The sequence below is a fragment of the Belonocnema kinseyi genome, chromosome 8, assembly GCF_010883055.1.
Source record: "Belonocnema kinseyi isolate 2016_QV_RU_SX_M_011 chromosome 8, B_treatae_v1, whole genome shotgun sequence".
NCBI lineage: Eukaryota > Metazoa > Arthropoda > Insecta > Hymenoptera > Cynipidae > Belonocnema > Belonocnema kinseyi.
In genome coordinates, this window is record NC_046664.1 from 80,230,250 (window position 1) to 80,254,697 (window position 24,448).

General features: G+C 26.1%; 1 protein-coding gene across 1 annotated transcript in view; it reads left to right on the forward strand.

Annotated features, from left to right (window-relative positions):
- The first annotated feature begins 5,475 nt into the window (after nucleotides 1-5,475).
- Nucleotides 5,476-24,448, forward strand: part of LOC117178567 (lysosomal alpha-mannosidase-like) — a 54,062-nt gene continuing 35,089 nt past the window's right edge. Inside the window, exons 1-5 of the mRNA XM_033369996.1 lie at nucleotides 5,476-5,735; nucleotides 12,179-12,365; nucleotides 18,002-18,104; nucleotides 18,713-18,794; nucleotides 18,906-19,091. Of these exons, the coding sequence (XP_033225887.1) occupies nucleotides 5,476-5,735; nucleotides 12,179-12,365; nucleotides 18,002-18,104; nucleotides 18,713-18,794; nucleotides 18,906-19,091 (818 nt within the window). The remainder of the gene's footprint in view (nucleotides 5,736-12,178; nucleotides 12,366-18,001; nucleotides 18,105-18,712; nucleotides 18,795-18,905; nucleotides 19,092-24,448) is intronic.

Consider the following 24,448-nt stretch of genomic DNA (forward strand, 5'->3'; position numbering starts at 1 on the left):
AATCTCAAGAATTTTGGGAATTCTAAAAATTGACGGAATTCGAATAATTCATGTAATTTCATGAATTAGAGGATTCTGAAAATTTTTGAGGATTAAAAAAATGTAAGGAATTCAAATAAATTATAGAATTCGAAGAATTCAACAAATAGTAGGAATTCGAAGAATTCAACAAATATTAGGAATTCGAAGAATTCATGAAATTCTATGAATTTTAAAGAATTTAATGAGTACAATAAGCTTAACTTAATCCATGAATTCAAGGAATCGGAAGAATTGGAATAATTCGCAAATTTTACGAACTGCGAAGAATGTAAGGAATTCGAAGAATTGAAGAATTTCAAAGAATTTAAGGAATGTGTAGAATTTGAGGAATTCGAAGAATTCAAGTAATTCCATGAATTTTCGGAATTTAAAGAATTTCGGGAATTCGAAAACTTGACGGAATTTGGATAATTCTTGTGATTTCATGAATTTAAGCAATTGGACAAATTATAGGAGTTTTGAGAATTTAACGAGTTCGAAGAACTTAAATAACTCCATGAATTCAAGGAATCTGAAGAATTTTAGGATTTCGAGCTTTTTAAGGAATTCGAAGAATTTAAGGAATTTGAGGATGTAAGGAATTTAAAAAATTTAAGGAATTAGAGGCATTTAATAAATTCGAAGAATTTAAGAAATTTGATGAATTTAAGTAATTTGACGAATTTAAAGAATTTGATGAATTTAAGGAATTCGTCGAATTTAAGGAATTTGCAGAATTTATGGAATTTGAAGAATTTAATAAATTCTCAGGATTTAAGGAAATCCCAGAATTTACGGAGTTCGAAGACTTTAAGGATTTCAAAGAATTTAAGGAATTCCTAGAATTTAAGAAATTCTAAGTATTTAAGGAATTCGGAAAAATCATGTAATTCCATGAATTAGAGGATTCTGAAAATGTTTGAGGATTCAAAAAATGTAAGGAATTCAAAGAAATTATAGAATTCGAGGAATTCAACAAATAGTAGGAATTCGAAGAATTCAATAAGTATTAGGAATTTGAAGAAGAATTCAAGTAATTCCATGAATTCGAAGAATGAAACAATTCCTTAAATTCAAGGAATCTGAATAATTTTATGAATTCAAAAAATCTATAAAATTCAGGAAAATCTAGAATTTTATAGAATTTCTTAGATTTAAGGAATTAAAAGAATTCATTTAATTTATGTAATTCAAAAATTTATAGAATTAAGAAAATTAAATTAATTTCAAGAATTCAACATTTATTTTTGCCTGAATCTTCGATTTTTATTGAAAATTTCTATTCATCGAAACTAATACGAACACCAAAACTTTTTTTTCACCGAAAAACATTATTTATACTTAAAACTATGTGAATAAATCTCTCAACATCAAAATAAAGAATTTTTTGCAAAATTTCTTTTATTTATTTTTAGGACATTTTTCGTATTTTTGTATTTTTTGAGTGCCCCAGAAATTTATTAATCTGTGGTCTTGAAGCAATTCCTTCGGAAATACTCAAAATGTTGAGAAGGTTCTGAATTTGACATTTTAAACTATTTCAACTGTTTCAAAGATTTTGTATGTTGGACCTAGAATTTCTATAAATAAGTTCATGTGCAGGAAATGCAAAGAAATCGAGAGATTTTAAGTGTATGGAATATAATATTTTTGAAAGTTTTACCTCTTTTTATTTTTTAAATTCTAATTTTATAAAATCTTAAAACATATTCTGTATTGAACATATGATATTTTATTTTATATAATTTATAGTTTCTACCTCGTGAAATAAATAATTATAAACCATTTTGGATATAATTATTTCAATGAAAAAAGAAATCGCTTATTAACTTTTATTTATATTTAACAATTTCGGAGCACTTAGACTTTAGTATGTGTAAAAAAATATTCCCTTTTTTAATCCACAATTTATATACTTTAATTGCTAAAGGAAGTATATGTATATTTTGTGTGTATGATTACTTACTTAGTAAGAAAGCAAACGCCACTTTTTCCATCATCCTGAAGACTAAATCTTCAACCAATTTTTGACTGATCAAAATTCTTTCTGGAATAAAAACTCGAAAATTAACGATGTTTGACAAGAAACTGAATATTTTTTAGGCTTTTGAGAGCCGTCATTTTAATTGCTTTATAAAGTGTTTGCGTACATCGCAGAGGAATGTTTGAAAATTCGGGAAAAGTTGAAATAATGTGAATCTTTTTCAAAATCCTCAATATTATCTCAATCAAATTGCAACTCAAAATTTTTGTTCACAATTAGTCATAGAATATGAATAAAATATCGCTTTTTCAATATCAAAACTATAAGTCTATTTTATAGGGTCCCAAAAAACCGCCATCAGTGAAAAAGTAGGTTTTGCGAGTTTGTGGCGCTGATTATGACTTTTTTGCGTTTTCTTTATTGTAAATTGTTTCTGATACATTAAGGACCCTTTATTATTAGGAATTAGATTTTTCATACATTGTTCAAACAATTTATTATTGTTTCAACCATTTTCTTATAGAAAGACGCGGTTTTTTCAAAAAATTTCCACTTGTTGTGCATTTTTCAATTGGAGGGAAGTAATAGTTCATCAATGTGAACAAAAGTAATTGTTTGAACAATTTATTATTATTTTTAATAATATTCACTTGGGCAATGCTACAAAATCGCAGTTTAAAAAAAATCACTTTTAGTCAAATGGCTTCCGTTTCCGGGACCGATCACGAGAGAACTTTTTTTTGTCAAGTAGTGTATTTTTGGGCTTTGGTGAAGGGAAAAACGGTGAGTAGATGCAGAAAAGGCAGAGAGTACGGAGATCGAGTTTAAAGGAAGAAGGGTGAGTGAAGGTAAAGGTGTGGAGGGTGAAAGTGAGTGTTTTGAAGTGAATATTTGGAGCGTATGAAGCTTTTTTGAGGTTAGGTGTAGGAAAATAGTTCTGGGTAAGGGTGCAAGAGGTAGGTGATAAGCGCGGGAAACGTTACAGAGCATTGGGTAAGGTAGGATGCCGACGACGCGAAGTCCACAAACTGACACCAGAGGGCAACAGTTACTGGACGATCGCACAGAACAAAATTCCATAGTGGCAACAACAGCTGACGTTGCTGAAAGCGTGCGCAGTGGGGGGAAGGGTGACGTTGACCCTTGTGACAACAGCGGTGAGGAAAGACTCGAGAAGTCGACATGGGAGGGGATGGTGGCGGACTCAGGGACAGGCAAGAAACGCGGAAGACCCTCAAATTTACAGCGCCTCAACAAGCTAGGCAACGCGGGTTCAAACAGAAATTTGGACGAATGGCAAAAAAGGCAATCACGACTAGCAGTGCAGAGGAGGAAAAAAGGAAAAGAGAGGTGCAGGGGACAATGAGGTAGAAAGGGACAAGGATAACAAGAAAGTTAGAATTAAACGAAAAACATTAGAAAGAGATAGGGGGGATTGGGGGATGTTTGAAAAATTAGAATCTCTCATTAAAGGGTTTAGACAGGAAACAAGAAGGAGATTGGAAGACATGAATAAAAATAGGAATAGACAGGGAAACGATGTAAGGGGGGAAGTAAAAAAGGTCGAAGAAAAATGGGAAGAATGGGATAAACGCTGGAAGGAGGAGATAGACAAGGTTTGGGATAAGTTAGAGAGCATTGAGAATAGACAGTGAGAGGTTGACGAACAGAGATCTAGAGAGATAAATCAGTTGGAAGAACGGGTAAGCAATCTAGAAATTAGGAATGAGCATATGGGGAAAAATAGAGAATGAGGAAATAGTGAAAGGGAGTGAAAAGAACGTGCAAAGCGAAAATGAAAGATTGAAGAAAAGACTCAGTGAAATTGAAAGAAGATTAGAAGGAAAAGAAAGGGCAAAGGGAGAAAATAACTTAGTAGTTAAGGGATTAAAAGTGGAGATTGAAACAGTTGAAGTGGAAATAAAAAACTTGTTGCGAGAAATTAGAATGAAGGTAAGCGTAGAAGGAGTCAAGCGAAAAAGACGGCTAAGGGAAGGAAAAGAAGAAATGTTTCTAGTAACAGTGAGGAGTTAGGACGAGAAAAAGAAAATTTTGGAGGAAAAACATTATTGAGATGAAGAAGGGCAACAATTGAAAAAGATCTAACATAGATGGCAAGGAGCAGGAGATGTCAAATAAAGCAGAGGGCTTGGGTAGAGAAGAAAAAGGGCCATATGATGTATATAGGGAGAGACAGATTATCGATAAACGAGGAATGGTACTGGGATGAAGAATTAGAAGATTTAAGGAAAAAAGAATAAAGTTTTGAGAAAGGTAGGGGGAAGGGAGACGAAAAAGAGTCTAGAGATACTTCAGAGGGGTTTCCAAACGGCAAAGTGGAAACAGAGTGAATAGGGAAGAAAAGCGAAGGGAGAAGAGAAACGTGAAAATAGCTTTCTGGAAAGTATCAGGTTTAAAGAACAAGAATACAGGATTTTGGGTGAGATAGACAAGTGGGATGTGATTATGATGAGTGCAACTTGGGCAAATGAGAAGGACTGGAAGAGGATAAAAAGATACTACCGAAAGGTAGTATCCGAAAGGTAGCAAGAGGCAAGAAAGGAACACATTAAAGGGAGAAGGATGGACGGAATGATCTTAGATATGAGAAAAGAATTGGCTCTAAAAGAGAGAAAAGAAGGGGAGAGAAACGAAAAGGATGGTACAATGGTAAGAAGGATTAAAGCTAAAGAAGTTAAAATAGCAGTGGTTTGTGTATATAGAAGAAGAGGGAAGAGGAAGGTTGGAGAGTAATTAAGAGGTGGATAGTGAAAAGAAAGAAGAGTCAGTTTTTATAGGAGGTGATTTGAATGCATAGACTGGCTAACAAGGGGGAGGGACGTAGAATGGAGAAAAAGAAGCATATGTAAGGAGTTCCAGACATAGGGAGATAGGCAGGGAGGGGAGGAGGTTACTAGACATAATAGGAGAAACAGTATGGGCTATATGTAATGGCAATATGAAAGGAGATGAAGATGCAGAGATCAAATTTGTAGAGAAGGGAGAGACAGTAATAGATAACATCCTGTCAGAAGAAATAATGAGGGATTTGATCAGTCTTATGAAAGTGGGTAATGAGATTAGGTACGAGCATTTTTCGGTAATAGCTACGCTGAAAGGTGGTGGTTAGAAGTGAGTCAGTTGGAGAAAGGAAAGAGGGAGAGAAAGTAACAAGAAGATAAAAGCTTGGGAAGTAGATAAACTGAAAGAGTTTAAAAAAAAAAACGATAAGGTAAAAGATTAGGTTTATACAAGAGGAGGGAGTAGACTCGATAATGGAAAGATGGAAAGGGTCGATTGAGAAGGTAAGGGATGAGATAAGTACACAAACAGAAAGAGAAGGGGAAAAGAGAGGCTGATGCACGAGGAATTGTAAGGAGAGTAAAGAGAGAATGAAAGAGTGTAAAAAATGTAGAATAGGAGAAATGAAGAAGGGACAGTAGAATAAGAGAAAACGTGAACATGAGAGGATGCTGCAAAGAAAAAAGCAATGGAGAAAGAAAAAGTACAAGGAAGAAGTAGAAAAAGCGATCAAAGAAGGTAGGGTTTGGGATGTGATAAACAAGGAAAGAGAAGGAAAGAAAGAAGTGAATGAAGAAATAGAATTGGGGGAATGGACAGACTATTTCAAGGATCTGTTCGGGGGAGAACAAAACAGGATGATAGGGGAAAATAGAAAGTTAGTACAAGGAGAAATGGAGGTAGGAAATAGAATAACAACAGAAAGAAGGTAGAGGAGTACAGAGGGATCACTCTCATGCCAGTTGGCTACAAAATATATGCAAAAATTGTAAGAAAAAGGCTGGAGAGTCAGATAGAGGAAAGAGAAAGTATTCCACACAATCAGACGGGTTTTAGAAAAGGGATGGGAACCATAGACAACATTTGCGTACTGAACTACTTGGTTAACAGAAATCTATGGAGAAAGAGAGGAAAATCAATCGCGACATTCTTGAATTTTAAAGCAGCTTTTGATTTAGTAAACAGAAAAGTGTTCTGACAGGCAATAAAAAAATGGGAATAGAAGGAAGGCTGGTGGAGAAGATAAACGAAATTTTTACTGAAACCAGGATTAGGGTGAAGATAGGAAAGGAAAAAGGAGAGGTATTCTGGATAGAAAGAGGTCTAAGGCAAGGGTGCCCTTTGAGTCCGCTATTAGTCTATTAGCAGAAACATATATTTGAAGAAAATAGTTAAAGTTTAAGAAAAAATAGATGAACTTGTATTTGTAAAAGATACATTTTTAATCAGAAATGTAATATAGTCAAATATACTCTTAAAAAATAAAGTTTTAACAAAATTAAGAATTTTTGTCATAATAAATAAACTTTTAACAATAAGATTAATTTTCAATAAAAAATAAATAAATTATGAAAAATAAATGCGATTTTTCTTTCAGAAAATGAAAAGAAATGAGTTTTCAACAAAACAAATTTTAAGTTAAAAATTATAGAGTTTTAACTAAAACAGGAATACATACATTTGTGGTTAAAATAATGAATTTTCAACTAATCAGAAATGAATGTTCGTTTAAAATTATAAGTCTTAAAAAACATGAATTTTTCCAAAAATGGTTTAATTTTCAGCCAGAAAAGATAGATCTTCAACAAAACTTTAGCAAATAGATGCATTTTGTAGCAAGAGGAATAACTTTCGACTAAGAATTTTTTTCCAGTAAATAAATTCTCAAGCAAATAGAAATAGTTGCATTTTTATTTAAAATAATCAATTTTAAACGGATAAGAAAGAATTTTTTATATAAAAGGATGAATCTTCAACAAAAATATTAATTTAAAAAAAGGAGTACAATTTTCAAACAGAAAAAATGAATCTTCAACGAAAAACATACATTTTGACACAGTAGTTCAAATTTCAAGCAAATGGTTGAAATTTTATTATAAAAAAATAGATTTTACATCAAAACTGGAATAGATAAATTTGCACGTTAAAAATTGATTTTCATTTTTTTAAAATAACTTTTGTATAAAATATTTAAGCTTTAAGCATAAAATCAATTTTCTACCAAACAAGATGAATGGTCAATAAAAAAGGTGACTTTTTAAAGGGAAATAATCCATTTTTAACCAGGAAGTTTGAATTTCTATTAAAAAAATCGAGTTTAAAAAAAAATTATTTTCTTAATTCAAAAAGATCAATTCTCAACGATAAATGTAATACCATATACTTTACCCTGAAAATATTTTATTACAAGAAAAAAACAATATTTGATTCAATACCAGTTTTTTTTAATTAAAGAAGATTCCAATTTAACTTTTGCTTTCACTTTAAAAATGATTTTCTCAATTTTAAAGTTATTTTTTATCCGATTAAACAAAATCTGTAAAATCCTGAAATAGAACATTTTTATTTATTTTATCTAGAAATTAATAGAATAATTTACGAAATTGTTTGCTTTCTTTCACGTGCAAAACGAGTGAAATGGAAATAAACAAAGCCCGTGTAATTAAAAATAATTTTGCTAGTCATTGTTGAAAATAGAGTTTCGTACACAATATAATTCTCTTCTAAATACCAATAACATTTTTCAATCGGTTGGTATTAAATATTTAACCACGTTGGTCCACACTTTAGATTAAAACATTTTTATTATTGATACGTGAAAAAAAGCATTTAATTAATAAAGCTAATATAAAACATTTAATAAAATAAATGCAAAGTATAAAACATTGATGAAAATTATTGATAAAATTAAGAAATTAATATTATTGCATAATAAATAATGTGAAACTCAGATAGATTTATTAAAAAAATGGTAAATTAAAGGAATATTATTCATGTCAATCATTTACATAATGAATTAAGCAATAAATAATTTTATTGAAGGAAAGACACAATTTTTATTAGACACGTGTATAATTGCTATATTGTTTTACCTGCAGAAATTTAAATCATTTTATTACATAACTGGTAAAGAAATTAAACTATTAGAGAACTTTAAGTCAGCAGATTTTTATTTAATTATATAATTTTACTAATTTAGATTCGAGATTCGAAATTCAAAAATTTAAGAATATATATTTGTATGTATTTTTTCAATTGAAGATTTTGCAATTGTAAGTCATAAAAATTGAAGAATTTTAAATTAAATATCGATAACATTGACGAAGTTTGGAATATCAATTTTTAAGATCTATAAATGAAAATTCTTTAATCTTTTAAAATGAATACTGCTGAATTTGAAAAATTAAGAATTGAAAAGTTAACTTTCGAATTTAAATGATCAAAATTCCAGCATTTTTAATTGAAAACTCAACACTTCGGTCATTTTAATTTTTAATTTTTGAAATAAACTATTCTTCTATTTTAATGGTTTACAATTCGAATTTCTACCATTTTGAAGATTTATAATTATAGAGAATTCCCAGTGGGCACCAAGTTTAGCGACGTCTTTACGACATCGTTACGAAATCGTTACGACAACTTTACGACATCCTATGTCCATGTCGTTAAGGTGTCTTTACGATATCGTAAATAAGTCGTATGGTCTGACGATGTCTTTACGATATCGCAAAGACACCGAAACGACATGGACATAGGTTATCGTAAAGTTGTCGTAAAGATGTCGTAACGATTTTGTAATTACGTCGCCAAATTTCGTGCCCACTGGGTTCTTGAATTTTGAAAATTAAATTTTCTTAGGGATGATATAATTTTGCCATATTTCTTAAATCCTAAATGTGGAAAAATGCCAAAAACACTAATTACTGAAATAGTTTTTTTTCGAAAGAAAATAAAACTACCAAAAATTACATTTTCGAAATTGGAAAATTCGACAATTTATTATTTTCGAAAACGGGAAATTTAAGAAAATTTATATTTTCAGAGTTTTTATACAACTATTTTTTAGTCGCAATATCAACTATTCCATTTTTTGTTAAGTATCCATCTTTTTTGGCTAAAAGTTCAACGAATTGGCTGAAAGTTGAACCACTCTCTCAGGAATTCAATTTTTGCTTGAAAATTCATGATTTTTATTTAAAATTCATCTCTTCGTTTCAAAATTCGAATATTTTGACAAAAATTTGTTTATATTTGGTTGAAAATAATCTTCTTGTATTCAAATTGATCTTTTTGGTTAAAAATTCATTTGTTTGGTTAAAAAATAACTTGTTCAACTAAATCTTTTTTTTATTGAGAATTAATATTTTAAGTCAAAAGATGGTCTATTCATAGCCTAATTTAAAAAGCAATTTTTTGGGAGAAAATTTATATACTTTTTTAAAAATCAATATTTATGGTTAAAATGAATTATTTCTGATTAAAAATAAAACTATTTTTTAAATGAAATATCAACTATTACGTATTCGGTAGGATCCCTCTTCATTGGTTGGAAACGCAACGAATTGCTTGAAAGTTATAATACATTCATAAAAATTAATTTCTGTTGTTGTTAAAAATTGATGATTTTTATTTTAAATTTATTTCTTCTTTTATAATTTCTTTAAGTTGAAAATATTTTTTTTATACCACAAGTTATTTTTCTTCTATACAGTTTATATGAAAGCTTATCTTTTTTACTGGAAAAAAGATATTGAAAAAGATCTTGACTTTTTTAACTGAAATTACTCTTTTTTTATTAAAAATTAATATGTTTAATCTTAAAATTAACTGTTTAAAGCTTGAAATTTGAAAATTGAATTATGATGACAAATTTTTTTTAGGTTAAAAATTAATTTGTTTTGTACAGTTTACAGGAAAGTTGATCTTTCTACTAAAAAATTCGACTGTTTGGTGAAAAAATAATCCTCTTCGAGAAAAATGGACTATTTGGTTAAAAATGTAATTTTTAATTTAATTTTTTTTATCAGAAATTAAAATTTTTACTTGAAAAATGAACTATTCAAATTCGAATTTAAAAAGCAATTTTTTAGTCGAATATTTATCAAGTATGTTTAAATGTCCTTTTTGTCAATTTAACTTTTTTTGATTAAAAATAAAACTATTGTTTAGTTGAAATATCAACTATTATATTTTTCGTTTAATTTTTTTTTAGTCAAAATTTATGTATGATGACAACAATTTTTTTATACATTTTACTTAAACTTTTATCTTTTCTATTAGAAAATGTAACTGTTTGGTGAAAAATAATCTTCATGGAGAAAAATTGACCTTTTTGGTTGAAAATTCACTTTTTCAACTTGATATTCTTTTTTTTATCAGAAATTAATATTTTTATTTTAAAAATGAACTATTCAAAGTCTAACTTAAAAAGCAACTGTGTGGTTGAAAATTGATCAAATTTGTTGAAATTTAGGTTTTTTTCAAAATTAAATTTAACTTTTTTAATAAAAGTAAAATTATTGTTTACTTGAAATATCAACTATTACATTTTTTGTTTAGAATTCCTTTTCTTTGGTTGAAAATGCAACAAATCGGCTGAAAGTTGAACTGCTGTCTTAAAAATTAATTTTTTACTGTCAAAAATTCATCATTTTCATTTAAAATTTACTTCTTTTTTTGAAAATTTAAGTATGATGAAGAATCTTTTTGTTGGAAATTAATCTTTGTATATTTTTACTTAAAAAATTATATTTTTCACACGAAAATTAAACTGTTTAGTATAAAAAATAATCTTCTTGCAGAAAAATGAACCTTTTTGATTAAAAATTTACTTTTTTAATCGAAGCTTTTTTTATTATAAATTAATATTTTCAATCAAAAAATGAACTATTCAAAACCTAATTGAAAAATCAACTTTTTTGTTGAAAATTTAGCTTGTTTATTGAAAATTCGCTTTTTATAAATTAAGTTAACTTTTTTGGAGTAAAAATAAAACTATTGTTCAGTTGAATTATCAACTATTACATTTTTCGTTAGTGATTTCTTTTTTTTTAATTTGCAAAAAATTGGCTAAAGGTTAAACTACTTTCTTAAAAAAGATTTTGTTCATTTGTTAACAATTCATCAATTTGATTTAACTTTTATTTCTTTTTTTTTAATTTCATTATGTTTATTAAAATATTTTTCAGACGAAATGTCAACTATTACATTTTTGGAAGGAATCCTCTTTTTTGGTTGAAAATGCCACAAATTTGTTGAATGATAAACTATACTTTCTTAAAAATTCTTTGTTTTTTTTGTTTTGTTAAAAATTCTTTTTCATTTAAAATTTATTTTTTAATAGCAAATTAATATATTCTTTATCGAAAAATGGACTATTTAATATTTAATTAAAAATGTATCTTTTCTAGTTTAAAAAAAAAACAATTATCTGGTTAAAAATTTATGTATTTCGTAGAAAGTTGGAAGCTGAACTACTTTATTAAGAATTTATTTTTTTTGTTTAAAGATTCATCAGTTTAGATTTAAAGTTATTTCTTTGTTTGAAAATTTAACTGTTTGGATTAAAACGTTTTATTTTATAAGATCAATTTTTGTTTATAAAATTTAGCTTTAAAAATAATTTTGTTGTTGTTGAAAACTTAAGTAGTTCTTTGAAAATTATCTTTTTTTGTTATTAATCAAATTTGAAACTAAAAATTAGCTTTCTTATTAAACGCTTAGTTTTTTCTCAAAATTCAAAACGTTTGAAGTTATTAACAAAAATTATTTCGGAAATTAATTCAAAGTTTTTGTTTTGTTTTACGATCGCATATTTAGCTGGTTTTCCATAAGAATTAAAAATAATATAATTAATTAAAAAATGGTGAAAAAATACTGAAAAATTGTTTTAAAAAAGCGTAGTGAGATATTTGAAAAACGAATCTAAAGGTCTTTTTTGTTTTTTGATCAGTGACTTAGTTTGCTTTTTATGATTTGCAAAGTTTTAAATAATCAAGAAATTATTTAATTGATTAGAAAATGGATTTTTCAACTAATCGATTTATTTCTAAGAAGGTCTTAATATTTTATAAAAATATTATTCTTAAGATTATTTTTTTTTAAATAAAAAAATGTGTTTTTTTTTAATTTTTCCAAATTTCAAATCTATATAACTACATCCGGGGTGATAAAAATGCACGGTAGTCATATTTTTCTCTTCGCATGCGAAGTTGAAGTAATTTGATTTTAGTTTTGTAAATAAAGATAAAATCCTAAGTATTAAGTGCAATCTGAAGTGTTTACCTGATAAAGCTGTTGCCTTTTTTTAAATTTTGCATCATAATGTTGATGTTTAATTGAACCAACATCAAAAGTATGTTCCTTATACAGAGGAACTGATATAAATATTCAGGGTATTCATAACACAGTCAGTAGTGATAGTAAAGTTCATTTAGAAAATTTTTTAGAAATGGGGCCCTCCATTCTCTTAATATTTTTTTCAGTAGTAATACTTTCAGTTTCTACAAAAGCCTACGTTATTCCCGATAATCAAGTGTCACCATCCTGTGGATATAAGGTAATTTTTATAATTAAAAAAAATAAAATATCGTCTTTAGTTTAAAAAATACAGTGAGATCCTTCAATAGCCCTCCCCTCTATAGCCCTTCTGAGAATTGACACCGCTCCGCAGGTAGCTATAACAGGAGCTGCGCGGGGTGCGCGTAGCCTGCGGTTGTCAATCAGGTGAGCACTCAAGCGTGAAAAAACAAATGCGGAGCGAGCTATAATGAGTTTGTTTCCACCCACCGTCAGCCCCAAAATCGGCGCTATAGAAGAGTTTCGCTATACTATAAACACTCTTTAAATTCAATATAATTTATGGAAAAGATGTTGAAATCCAATTTTTTTTTACTTCCGGAAATAAATTATGAAACTGAGGATTGAAAAACAATATTCATTTTTTTAAGCTATTAAAATCTAAGCTTTTTTTAGAACGGAAGTGAATGATAAAATTGCGCATTGGGGGGAAATATGTATTTTTTTAAATTATTTTAATACCCAAGCTTATTTATGTTCGGCAATGAAAGATGAAATGGAGGATCGAGCAAAAATATTTTTTTCTATCCAAAAAATTTTGAATTCTAAGCTCTTTTACAATCGAGATTGAAGAATGAAATTAAGAATTGAAAAAATGATTATTCCAATTTTGATTGGGGAAAAATAGATTTTTTTAAATGTTGAAATACAAGTTTTTTTATACCAGGAATAAAAGGTGAAATTATGGATTGAGGGGAAATATGAAAATTTTTGCTTTTTTGAACAATTTTGAAATCGAATATTCTGACGTCATGGAATAAATTATCAAAATTTGGATTTAGAAAAAAAGATTTATTTTTTCAAAAGATCTTGGAATCACATCTTTTTTACGCCCGGAAATAAATTATTAAATGGAGGATTGATAAAAAAATATTTCCTTTTGTATGAGATATTGAAATCCATTTTTTTGCGGCCTGGAATGAACGATTAAATTTGAGGATTGAGAAAAATATTTTTTTTTCAAAATACGATTATATCCAAGGTTTTTTGTTCTTCTAAAAAAATTAGGGATTAAGCAAAACATAGAAGTATTTTCTGCTTCAAAAGATTTAAATACTCAATTTTTTATGTTCAGAAGTGAACGATAAAATTTGAGGATCAAGGAAAAATATTGAAATAGTTACTTTTTTAGAAACATGTTGAAATTAAATTTTGTCACGTCCTAGAATAAAAGGTAAAATTTAGGATTGCAAAAAAATATTTATTTTTCTCTAGAAGATGAAGTTATTGATTGAGGGGAAATTTAGACATTTTTTTTAATATATTGAAATCGCATATTCTTACGTCCTAGAATAAAAGACGAAATTAAGAATTTAGAAAAAGTATTTATTTTTTCAAAAGATATTGAAAACGAAGCTTTTTTACGTCCGGAAATAGATTAAGAAATGGAGAATTGATTAAAGAAATAGAAATATTTTCTTTTTTAAACGATGTTCAATCCAATTTTTTTCGCGTCCTGGAATGAAAGATGAAATTAAGGAATGAGAAGAAATTTTTTTTCTTTAAAATATGTTGAAACCCAAGCTTTTTTTCGTTTGAAAAAAATTAAATGAGGGATTAAGGGAAAATATAAGAGTATTTCCTTTTTCAAAAGAATTTAAAAATCCAAGCTTGTTTATGTCCGGAAATGAAGTATGAAATTGAGGATAAAAAAAATTTTAGGATGTTGAAATCTAAAGTTTATAATGTTGGAAATAAAAGATAAAATAAAGGATTGAGGGAATATAAAGAAAAATATTTCTTTTTTTAAAAGAGGTGGAAAACGAATATTCTTACATCCTAGAATAAAAGATGAAATTTAGGATTCAGGAAAAATATTTTTTTTGAAAATGTTGTAAACCGCGTTTGCTTATGTCTATAGAAGTGAAGAATGAAATTGAGGATCAAGAAAAAACATAAAAACATAGAAAAAAATGTCTGTGGACAAATTGATTTTCAAAAAACAATTATAATCCAATTTAGAAAAAATTTTTAAATGCTTTGCTTCATTCAGAAATACCTAGAAAACTGTAAGCAACTATCTAGAAAGATGTTCATTAGCAATGCATATTTTTAGAAATTTATTGAATTTGTTATAAACAAATAAGTGAATGAAAATGGTCTCATGGGGATTGGCGGCGATTCGTCACTTGATTCGCAATAAATTTGAACAATGTGTGCACAAAAAGAATTTTATAGTTGAATTATTCAAAGTTAATAAATAATTTGTTAATTAAAAAGCAATTTTCATGAATAAATATGGATATCATGTATTTTTGAAGGAATAAATAAAGTTTTTGAACAGAATCGATCAAATATTGCTTAGAAATAAAACCTAAGTGTAATATTTGACCACCAAATAAAAAACAATAATTATTTAAACTACCTTAATTAACAAATGCACTATTTGGCTATTTCTAAAGGTATAAACTTGATTTTTTCTATGCAATATAATGTTAATAGCTAACTTCTAAATTTTTAAGAGCATTTCAAAGTTAGCGAATAATTTATTATTGTAAACAACAATTGTTCAAACAAATTTTTACCATTTTATGCTTTTATAAATAAAATACCGGTTTTTCACGGAGTTAGCAGCTAGTTAAATAGCAATGGTTTTTTTGTATGAATAAATATTATTTGATAATTATTTAACTCAAATTCCATCAACTCATTGCAAAAAATTATTGCTTAGTTATTTTAATTATATTCCAAAAGAATAAGAACTTAATTCACAAATGCATCAGCCGAGAAAAATTTGTTTACTACATGGTAAATAAAAATACAAATAGTGAATCGTTATCGAACTATCAAAAAATGTGAGAAATGTGTTAATAACAGTGACATACACAAAAAACAAGTTCATTTATAGAAAATTAATTGTTTACATAATTTTTTATTATTGTTAATAATATTCAATTGTAATATTGCTAGAAAGTTGCGGTTTTTTCTGAAATTGTCAACTTTTTGTGTAATTTCCAATTAGAGTGAGGTAGATAATTAGAGTTGAAAATTCAATTGTTTGAACAATTTATTATTATTGTTAATAATATTCAATTTGGACAATGCCAGAAAGTTGCGGCTTTTCTGGAATTGTGAATTTTTGTTTAGATTCCAATTAAAGGGAGGTAAATAATTAATTTAATTTGAAAAAATAATTTTTTAAACAATTTATTATTATGTATAATAATATCCAATTTGAGCAATGATAGAAAGTTGCGTTTCTTTCCAAATTTTCAATTGTTTGTCCACTTTGTGTACATGACATTAATTCTTCAACAGTTTTTCTTAAAAAATATAGTTATAAGCAATAATAAATTAATCAAAGATTTATTTTTGTTTAACTTGAATTAATTATTACCATACTAAGTGAAAAGTGGACAAAACGTAGAATATTTTACCAAAAAATGCGACTATATGGCATCAATATAAGAGAAGATAGTTATAAACAATAATAATTTAGTTAAGCAATTAGGTTTGTTAGAATTTTTTAGTTATCACTTTACTCAAAGTAAAAAGTGGACACACAGTTAAAAATTTAAGAAAAAAACCGCAATTTTCTAACAGTATTCAAGTTAAGAATAATTTACAATAATAATAAATTATTTAAACAATTAATTTTTAAACTTTAAATAATCAGCCACCACATACTGATCGGAAATTAGACAAAAAGTTCAAAGTTTGAGAAGAAACTTCAACTTTCTAGCATTGTCCAAATTGAATATTATTAACAATAATAATAAATTGTTAAAACTATAAAATTATATGTTTCGAAAAAAATTTTTAAATATATTCTTTTTCAAAAGTTGTTATAATATGAAATTTTGTACTGCCGAAAATAAATTATGAAATTGACGATAGAAAAATAATATAGAAATATTTTCTTTTTTAGAAGATATTGAAATCAGTTTTTTGCGACCTGAAATGAAATACGAAATTGAGGATTAAGAAGAAACTTTTCTTTTAAAAGATGCTGAAATCCAAGCTTTTTTACGTGCAAAAAAAAATAAAATTATGGTTTGAGGAAACATATACATGTATTTCCTTCTTCAAAAGATTTTAAAATTCAAGCTTGTTTATGTCCCGAAGTGAAGGATAAAATTAAGGATTTAAAACAATAATTATTCATTTAAAACATGTAAAAATCTAAGCTTTTCTATAATGGAATTAAAAAATAAACTTGAGGATTGAGGAAAAGTGTGGAAATATTTTCCTTTTTAAAAAATATTGAAATCGAATATTCTGTCCCCCTTGAATAAAAGATGAATTGATGTTTCAGGAAAAATATTTATTTTTTCAAAAGATGTTAAAATCAAAGCTTGTTCATGTCCTGAAGTGAAGGTTGAAATTAGGAGTGAAAAAATTAAGAAATAATGACATTAAAAAAAAAGTTGAAATCCAATTTTTCCACGTCGTAGAATGAAAGGTAAAATTGAGGATAGAAATATTTCGTTTTTTAAAAGATGTTGAAGCCCAATTTTTATACTTCCTCTAATGAAAGATAAAATTAAGGATTGAGACAAAATATTCTTTTTTTCCAAAAGACGCTGAGATTTAGGCTTATTTAGGTCTGGAAATAAATGGCGAAATTAAGGATTGAAAAAAAGTACAAAAACATTTCCTTTTTCAAAAATGTTAAAATCTAAGTTTTTACGGCGGAAAATGAAAGATGCAATTGCTGATTCAGAAAAAATATAGAAATATTTCTTTTTTTTGTAAAGATCATAGAACCAATTTTTTCACTTCCTGGAATGAAATATGAAATTATGGATCGAGAAAAAATATTTCTTCTTAAAAAAAATTTTAAAATCCAAACTTTTTTTACAATCAACAATAATTAAATTAGAATTTGAAAAAAATTATTATTTTCTTACAAAAAAAAGTTCAACCCAAGCTTGATTATGTCCGCAAGTGTAGGATGCAATTGAGGATTGAGAAAATATCTAGAAATATTTATTTTTTCAAAATATGTTGAAATATAATTTTTTGTGCTCTGGGATAAAAGCTAAAATTGAGGTTTGAGAACAAAATATTTCTTTTTTCAAGAGATGTTGGAATTTTTTCACGTCTTTTTTACGTCCGAAAATAAATTATGAAATTAGCGATCGAGGAAAAATATAGAAATATTTTATTTTTTTAAATGTTGACCAAATATCAGTTTTTTATGTCCTAGAATGAATAATGAAATAGAGGATTTAGAAAAAATATTTATTTTTTCAAAAGTTGTTGAAATTCAAGCTTTCCTACGGCTGTAGATGATTAATAAAATTCAGCACTAAGAAGAAAATGTTTTTTTTTGCAGAAACTGTTGAAATTTAATTTTTTTTACGGCCCAAAACAAATAATTAAATTTAGCATTGAGGATGAAGGATTGAACAAAAATTAAAAAAAGAAAATGTTTTAAGGATGTAGGAATACAATCTTTTTACGGCCTGAAATGAATTTTGAAATTGAGAAATGAGAAAAAATATGAAAATATTTTTTTTCAAAATATGTTAAAATCAAAACTATTTCTACTTCCTGAAATAAATGCTAAAAATATGGATTGAAAAAGAATATAAAACTTTTTCTTATTCCAAAAGAAGCTTCAATGAAATTTTTTATTTTTTCAATTTCATTAAATTTTACAAATATTCCTAGGCATGCGCAAAAGTCGATCCGAAAAAACTAAATATCCACATTGTACCGCACACTCATGATGATGTTGGGTGGTTAAAAACATTTGACCAATATTACTATGGAGGTAAGAAATGATAAAAATAATTTCACAAATATAATTAATAATTTTACATATTCACCTCTGTATATTATAGTGATGCAAAAGAGTTATTTTTTGTATTACTTAAAGTCTCACCCCTACGCCTAGTGTCATTTACTGAAAAATATTTTCTCTTAATTCTTTTAAATTAAAAAAATTACAATGCGTGAAAAATTTAATAAATTCCTTAATTTTTGAAAAAATAGTAAAAGCTTCACAGAAGTTATTTAAGACTATCGTGCATAAAACACAAAAGGTGCAAATTTAATTTAATAAATAGTTTATAAAAAATTTAATTTTTCTTTTTTTAAGAACTTTTTTTAGCAACATGTATGATGTATAAGTGTAGTAAAATAAAAAGTTTTGAAGAAACAAAACGTAATTTTTTTTCCTTGTCCGCTTAAAACTTTCAGATCAATTTGATTAAATTCAGAAAAGACAAATTTTTTAAATTTAAAAAATCACAATTTTTTTCATTAAATCACACAAAATGAGGATATGATATTTCAGGAAATCCAAAAGATAATTTTTCGGACCACTTTAATATTTATATATTTAATTTACACCTAACTAATATTACTCATTTTTGCTAGGTCATGATCAGGAACACAATACAGGTGTTCAGTATATTCTCAATTCGGTAATAAGATCTTTGCAAGAAAGTCCAGATAGAAGGTAATAAATTTAATAGTTTTTTTTAATATTAATGATACTAATTTTATAAATAAAAACTGTTATTTCAACATTTTTTGAATATTTCAACATGTCCTCTTATTTTTTAAATAGATTCATTTATGTGGAATCAGCATTTTTTTTCAAGTGGTGGGACCAGCAAAATGAAAAAATAAAGACAATTGTTCGATCCTTAATTAATGAAGGAAGACTCGAAATAATTGGTGGAGGTTGGAGCATGAATGATGAAGCAGTGACCCACTATCAGTCTATAATTGATCAATTTTCTTGGGGTTTTAGGTAATTACAAAAAAAATATTTCTTAAAAAAAACATTACATGATTTTGGCAAATATCTTTTTATTTTTTTTAACTGCAAAATTATTGTGAATTAAATCAAAAATCCAAAGATCAAATTTGGACGACCGAATCTTCATTGTCATTATTTAAGTTTAAAAAACTTAAAAAAGAGGAAAGAAATAAAAAATAAAAAAACAAAATAAAAATAAATAAAAGACGGGAGCAACAATTTTTTGGCTTCTTCCAAATTTTGATGCTTGACGTTTGAGTAAAATTTAAATTAGGATTTAGTATTAATTCGATTTCTTTACTTTTAAGTGATATCATCTTTTTTTCAATAGGAAACTATTTTTCTATTTTACTTGCCTAATCGAAAAAACATTTTTTTCTGAAAAGTGATTTGCTAAAAATCTAATTTTAACTTTCTCGTAAGTAGGCCAAGATTAAAATTGATACGATGTTTAAAGAAGATAATTTTTTTGGTACACATTTATCTTACACATACATGTATTACTTCAAGAAAGTGATGACTTACTTTTTAATCTGTTTTTTAAAGTTTGTCATGAACTACTTCACCCTGAATATCCGGAATGTTAAAAGTCTCTCCTGCAAATAAAATTTTTATGCGGTTTTTTTTTTAAACGATGAAGATGTGAAACACTTTTTTTTAAAACTTAAAATTTAAGAAATTAAATTGAATAATAATCAAAACTTAAATTGTTTTTGACGTAAAAATTATTATTAAAAATTGGAGGTTAGCTTTTTTCATCCTCTTTTGTAATTTAATTTTTTTAATTTTAATAAATGCACTTAGAAATGTTCTGCGCAAAGATCGTTAAAATATTTTTTGTTTCCAACAATTTCATGGATATATTTTTTATGTTGGGCGTTAAAGAATAATTTAAATTTAAATTTGTACACAATTTGATTCCGACAATCTAAAATATTAAATGTTGATAATGTTTAAAATTATTTCCTGTATAATAGGTTAAAGAAAATATTAAATATTTCGAAATCAGAATGAGATATAAAATAAAAAATAATTTTTATCAAAAACATCGCATAAAATATGTTTTTGTAGAGAAAAGAAAACAGCTGTCAATAATTTAGGGAAATTAAAATTAAATTAAAATTAAATCATGATATTTTCAAGTCTCTAAAATAATAATTGCAAGTCTGGAAAATTGTACATTTTCAAATCGGTCACCTTTAATTAATTCATAATTAACTAACTCATTACGATGTTTTTCGAGTTTTTTTTCCTTAGTGCAAGTTGTTTCTTATACCTGAAATACTACTTCAAACTGATAATTAATTGTTTAAATAATTTATTATTGTTTTGAGTAATTTTTTCTTAGAATAGCTATAGAAAGTCGCGGTTTTAAACAAAGATTCGAGTTTTCGTCCAATTTTATATTCAAATGAGTGAAATAAATAATTAAATTTAACAAAATTATTAAACCCAACGTTTAAAAAAATAATTTGAACAACAATGTTTACTTAAAAAAAAAGAAAAAAAAACAAAGAATAAAATAGTTAGAAGTATGACGAATATCAGCCCCCCCCCCCCTATAGGATAATATATTCTAAAAAAAGAGATTGTTTAAAATATTTTCTTCCTAATGTTTATTTATTATTCGTTCATATCTAAAAAGGCAAAGCAAATTAATTTTTTTCAGAAAAAGCCGCAACTTTCTAGTTCTTATCTAGGAGAAGATAGATATAAACAATATTGAATTGTTTAAACAACTATTTTTATCAACTTGCATTAATTATCACCCTCATAAGTGATAAATGGATAAAAAGTTTCAAATGTCAGAAAAGCGCAATTATGTGGCATGAATATAGAGAAAGATAATCATTAACAATAATAAATTGTTTTAATAATTATTTTTGCTAAATTCAAATCATTGTTAAGTCATCCTGAGGGCAAAATACCGAAATAATTTTTAAAAATTGAAAAAAGACGACTTTTTATTATCAGGCAAAAAGAATATTATGAACAATAATAATAAATTCTTTAAATAATTATTTTGTTTATATTGAAATAATTATTACTTCAGCCTAATTGTAAAATGGATAAAGAGTTGAAAATTTCAGAAGACACCGCAATTATTCTAGCATTATTAAGGCACAATATTATTAAAAATAATAATAAATTACTTAAACAACATCTAAACAACACTTTTATTTGAAAAATGTTTAATTAAAAACAAATTAAAAATAAGAATCAAACGCGGATTAATGTAAAATATTTGATAAACATTTTAAATTGTAATTAATTTATTTTTAAAAACATGCTAATGCAACTTTTCATGTTCTTCTTAAATTTTTTGAACTTATAAGAATTTGAAAAAAGAAGGAAAATAATCAAAAATGTTTATAAAAATAATTATCATAAGAACCCAGGACTAATTTAAAATTTCCCGCCTTTTTTAAATTATAATTACTTTTTCAATTTTGACGAAAAGTTAAAAATTCAAATTTAATCATACAAAAAATAATGAAAAATAAACAAAATCCATTTTATTGTCAAACTATGGAAGACACAAAAAAATGAAAAAACTAAAATCGCGCGCGATGTAAAGATCTAGAAATTTTTTTATTGATCACTTTTCTATAGGATGCGTATTCTTTGCTTTTATTCGTAAAAAACAACACTAAAAATAAAAAAATTAAAATTTTTTACTAACGAGACAAGCTACGAAAAAAATCAAACAAAACTTATTTACCCAAAAAAGAGCTTAAAATTTTTTATATTTATTTTTTTATACGATGCGCAGTTTTTGTTTCATTCGTAAAAAAATTAAAATTTAAAATTATTTCTAGACAAACGACACAAGCTATAAGAAAAAATAATTTGACAAAAGTTGGTTTTTCAAAAAATAGCGAAAACTCATTCAAATTTGTTATGAATCATTTTTGATAAGATACTCAGTTTTTTTTTTAATCGTTAAAAATATCATTGAAAGGAAAAAATTAAATTTTTCGAAAAACGATACAAGGTACAAACTAAAATTAAGAGACGACAGTTTTTCACCCAAGATCCATAAATTTGTTATTAATGATTTATAGATAAAACGAGTAAATTTTCTTTCAATCGTAAAAAATTAGATTAAAAATAAAGAAATTAAATTTTTGGAAAATGGATACAAGAAACGAAAAAATTAAAAGACAGAAGTTGTTTTAGAAAAGTATCTGCAAGTCTATTATAAACTCTGGTTATAAAAATATATAAAATATTTGAATTAATGGAAAAATAATACAAGCTGCAATAAAATTTTTAATAATAATTTTTATTTTATTAGAATGATATACATTTTCCAGAGTGACTAAGAATAAATTTAATAAAAAATAATATAAAAATATTAAACTAATCATTTAAAAGTAGATTTGTACTTTATTTTGCAATATCTGAATAAAGATCCCCATACTGAGGTACAGAAATAAATATAATATACATTTAATACAATAGAGTTGAACATAATTCGATCGAATAAAAACTTCTTTCCTTAAATTGTTGTTAAAATGTTTCTTCAAATTGTAGCGAAAGCTTTTTCTAGAATTATAAACATAATTTTTTGTTCATAATATCTTTTTCTAAATTGTTTATAACAATTGATATAATTAATGACGATCAATTACCAGAATTGACATCAATTTTTTTAATTAATTCTTGACACATGATTAAACTTTTTACTCTCATGATATTTGCTTTTTCAAGTAACCATTATCTATTTATGGCCTTATAAACAATTTTTTTTTATAAACACACCCTCCCCTAAAAGCCACAATTTTTAAGTTATTAGCGATCACATAGTTTTTATATCCATATTCACCATAAGGAATTCAATTATCTTGGGTAGCACTCTTTTATATCTGACCCTTATTGTTTACAACTATTGTTATTAACAAAAAAGCTCAATTAAGAACATGGATTCTTTCTCAATTTTTTTTATTAATCTATGGTAAAAAATAAAACTTCAGATTCTCGTGATATTTTTTCGTACGACGAGCCATTATTTATTTATAGCCTTATAAAGAATGTATTTTTTATAACCACGCCCTCCCCTAAAAGCCACAATTTTCTTGTTATTAGCGATTACCTTTTTTTATATCCTTGATTTTACCATATAGAATGTAATTATCTTGGTGTACCACTTTTTATATCTGACCCTTATTGTTTACAACTATTGTTATTAACAAATACGCTCAATGAAGAAAATTGATTTTTTCTTAATTTTTTTAGTAATCCATGGCACAAAATAAAATTTTTCACTCTCGATTTTCATAATTTAGCTTTTTAGTTAATAACAATAGTTATAAACAATGAGTTTCAGATATCGAAAGTACTTCCCAAGATTCTTTATGGTAAAATTAAAGATATAGAAAAAGGTAATCGCTAATAACTTGCAAATTGTGGTTTTTAGGAAAGGGTGTGTTTACAAAAAGTACATTGTTTATCAGGCCAAAAATAAATAGTGGCTCGTCGTATGAGTAAATATCAAGAAAGTAAAAAATTTACTCATGTGTCAATCAGAAATAAAAAAATTAAAGTCAATTCTCGTAATTGATGATCATTCTTCACATCAATTGTTATAATGAATTTAGCAAAAGAAATTATAAACAACAAATTATGTTAATAATTCTAGATAACAACAATTTAAGGAGAGAAGTTTTTATTCGATCGAATGATTTCTTTTACCTTTAAAAAATCTATCCTTGATCTAGGATCTAGGCAGTGAACAATAGGTTAGCTCAAAAAGGCTTTTATTTTTTAGAGGGCAGCGATCCCCCCAATTTCATTCCAAGTCCAAAAAAAGAAATTCCCTAATTTTATTTTTTTTTTATTTTTCGATTTTAACAGGTGCAGGTTTTGACTTGAAGTTTCCCATGTAAAGTGCATGGGGAAAAATCACTTTTTTGAGTTTGTATTTTTTTACTTAAAATTATTATCATTGGTTAATTAATTTTCAATTATTTAAACAAATGGAATTTATTTGAATAATGTTTTTTTCTCGAAAATTTCTTGTTCCCCCTAAAAATTATTACTATTAGTCTAGTAGAATATTTATTAACATTGGTTAATTAATGTTTCATTATTTAAACAAATTGTATTTGTTTAAAGAATTTTTTTTATTTGTTTTTTCCCTAAAAATGATTACTATTGGTCTAGTGGAATATTTATTAACATTAAGTCATTCATTTTCAATTATGTAAACAAAAGAAATTTGTTTTAATAATTTCTTTTCTATTTTTTAAAAATAAAAATTATTACTGTTTGTCTAGTGGTAGTCTAATAATAGTAGTAGTGTAATAATTTTTATTAAATTTTTTTTTGAATAAAATTAATCAAAC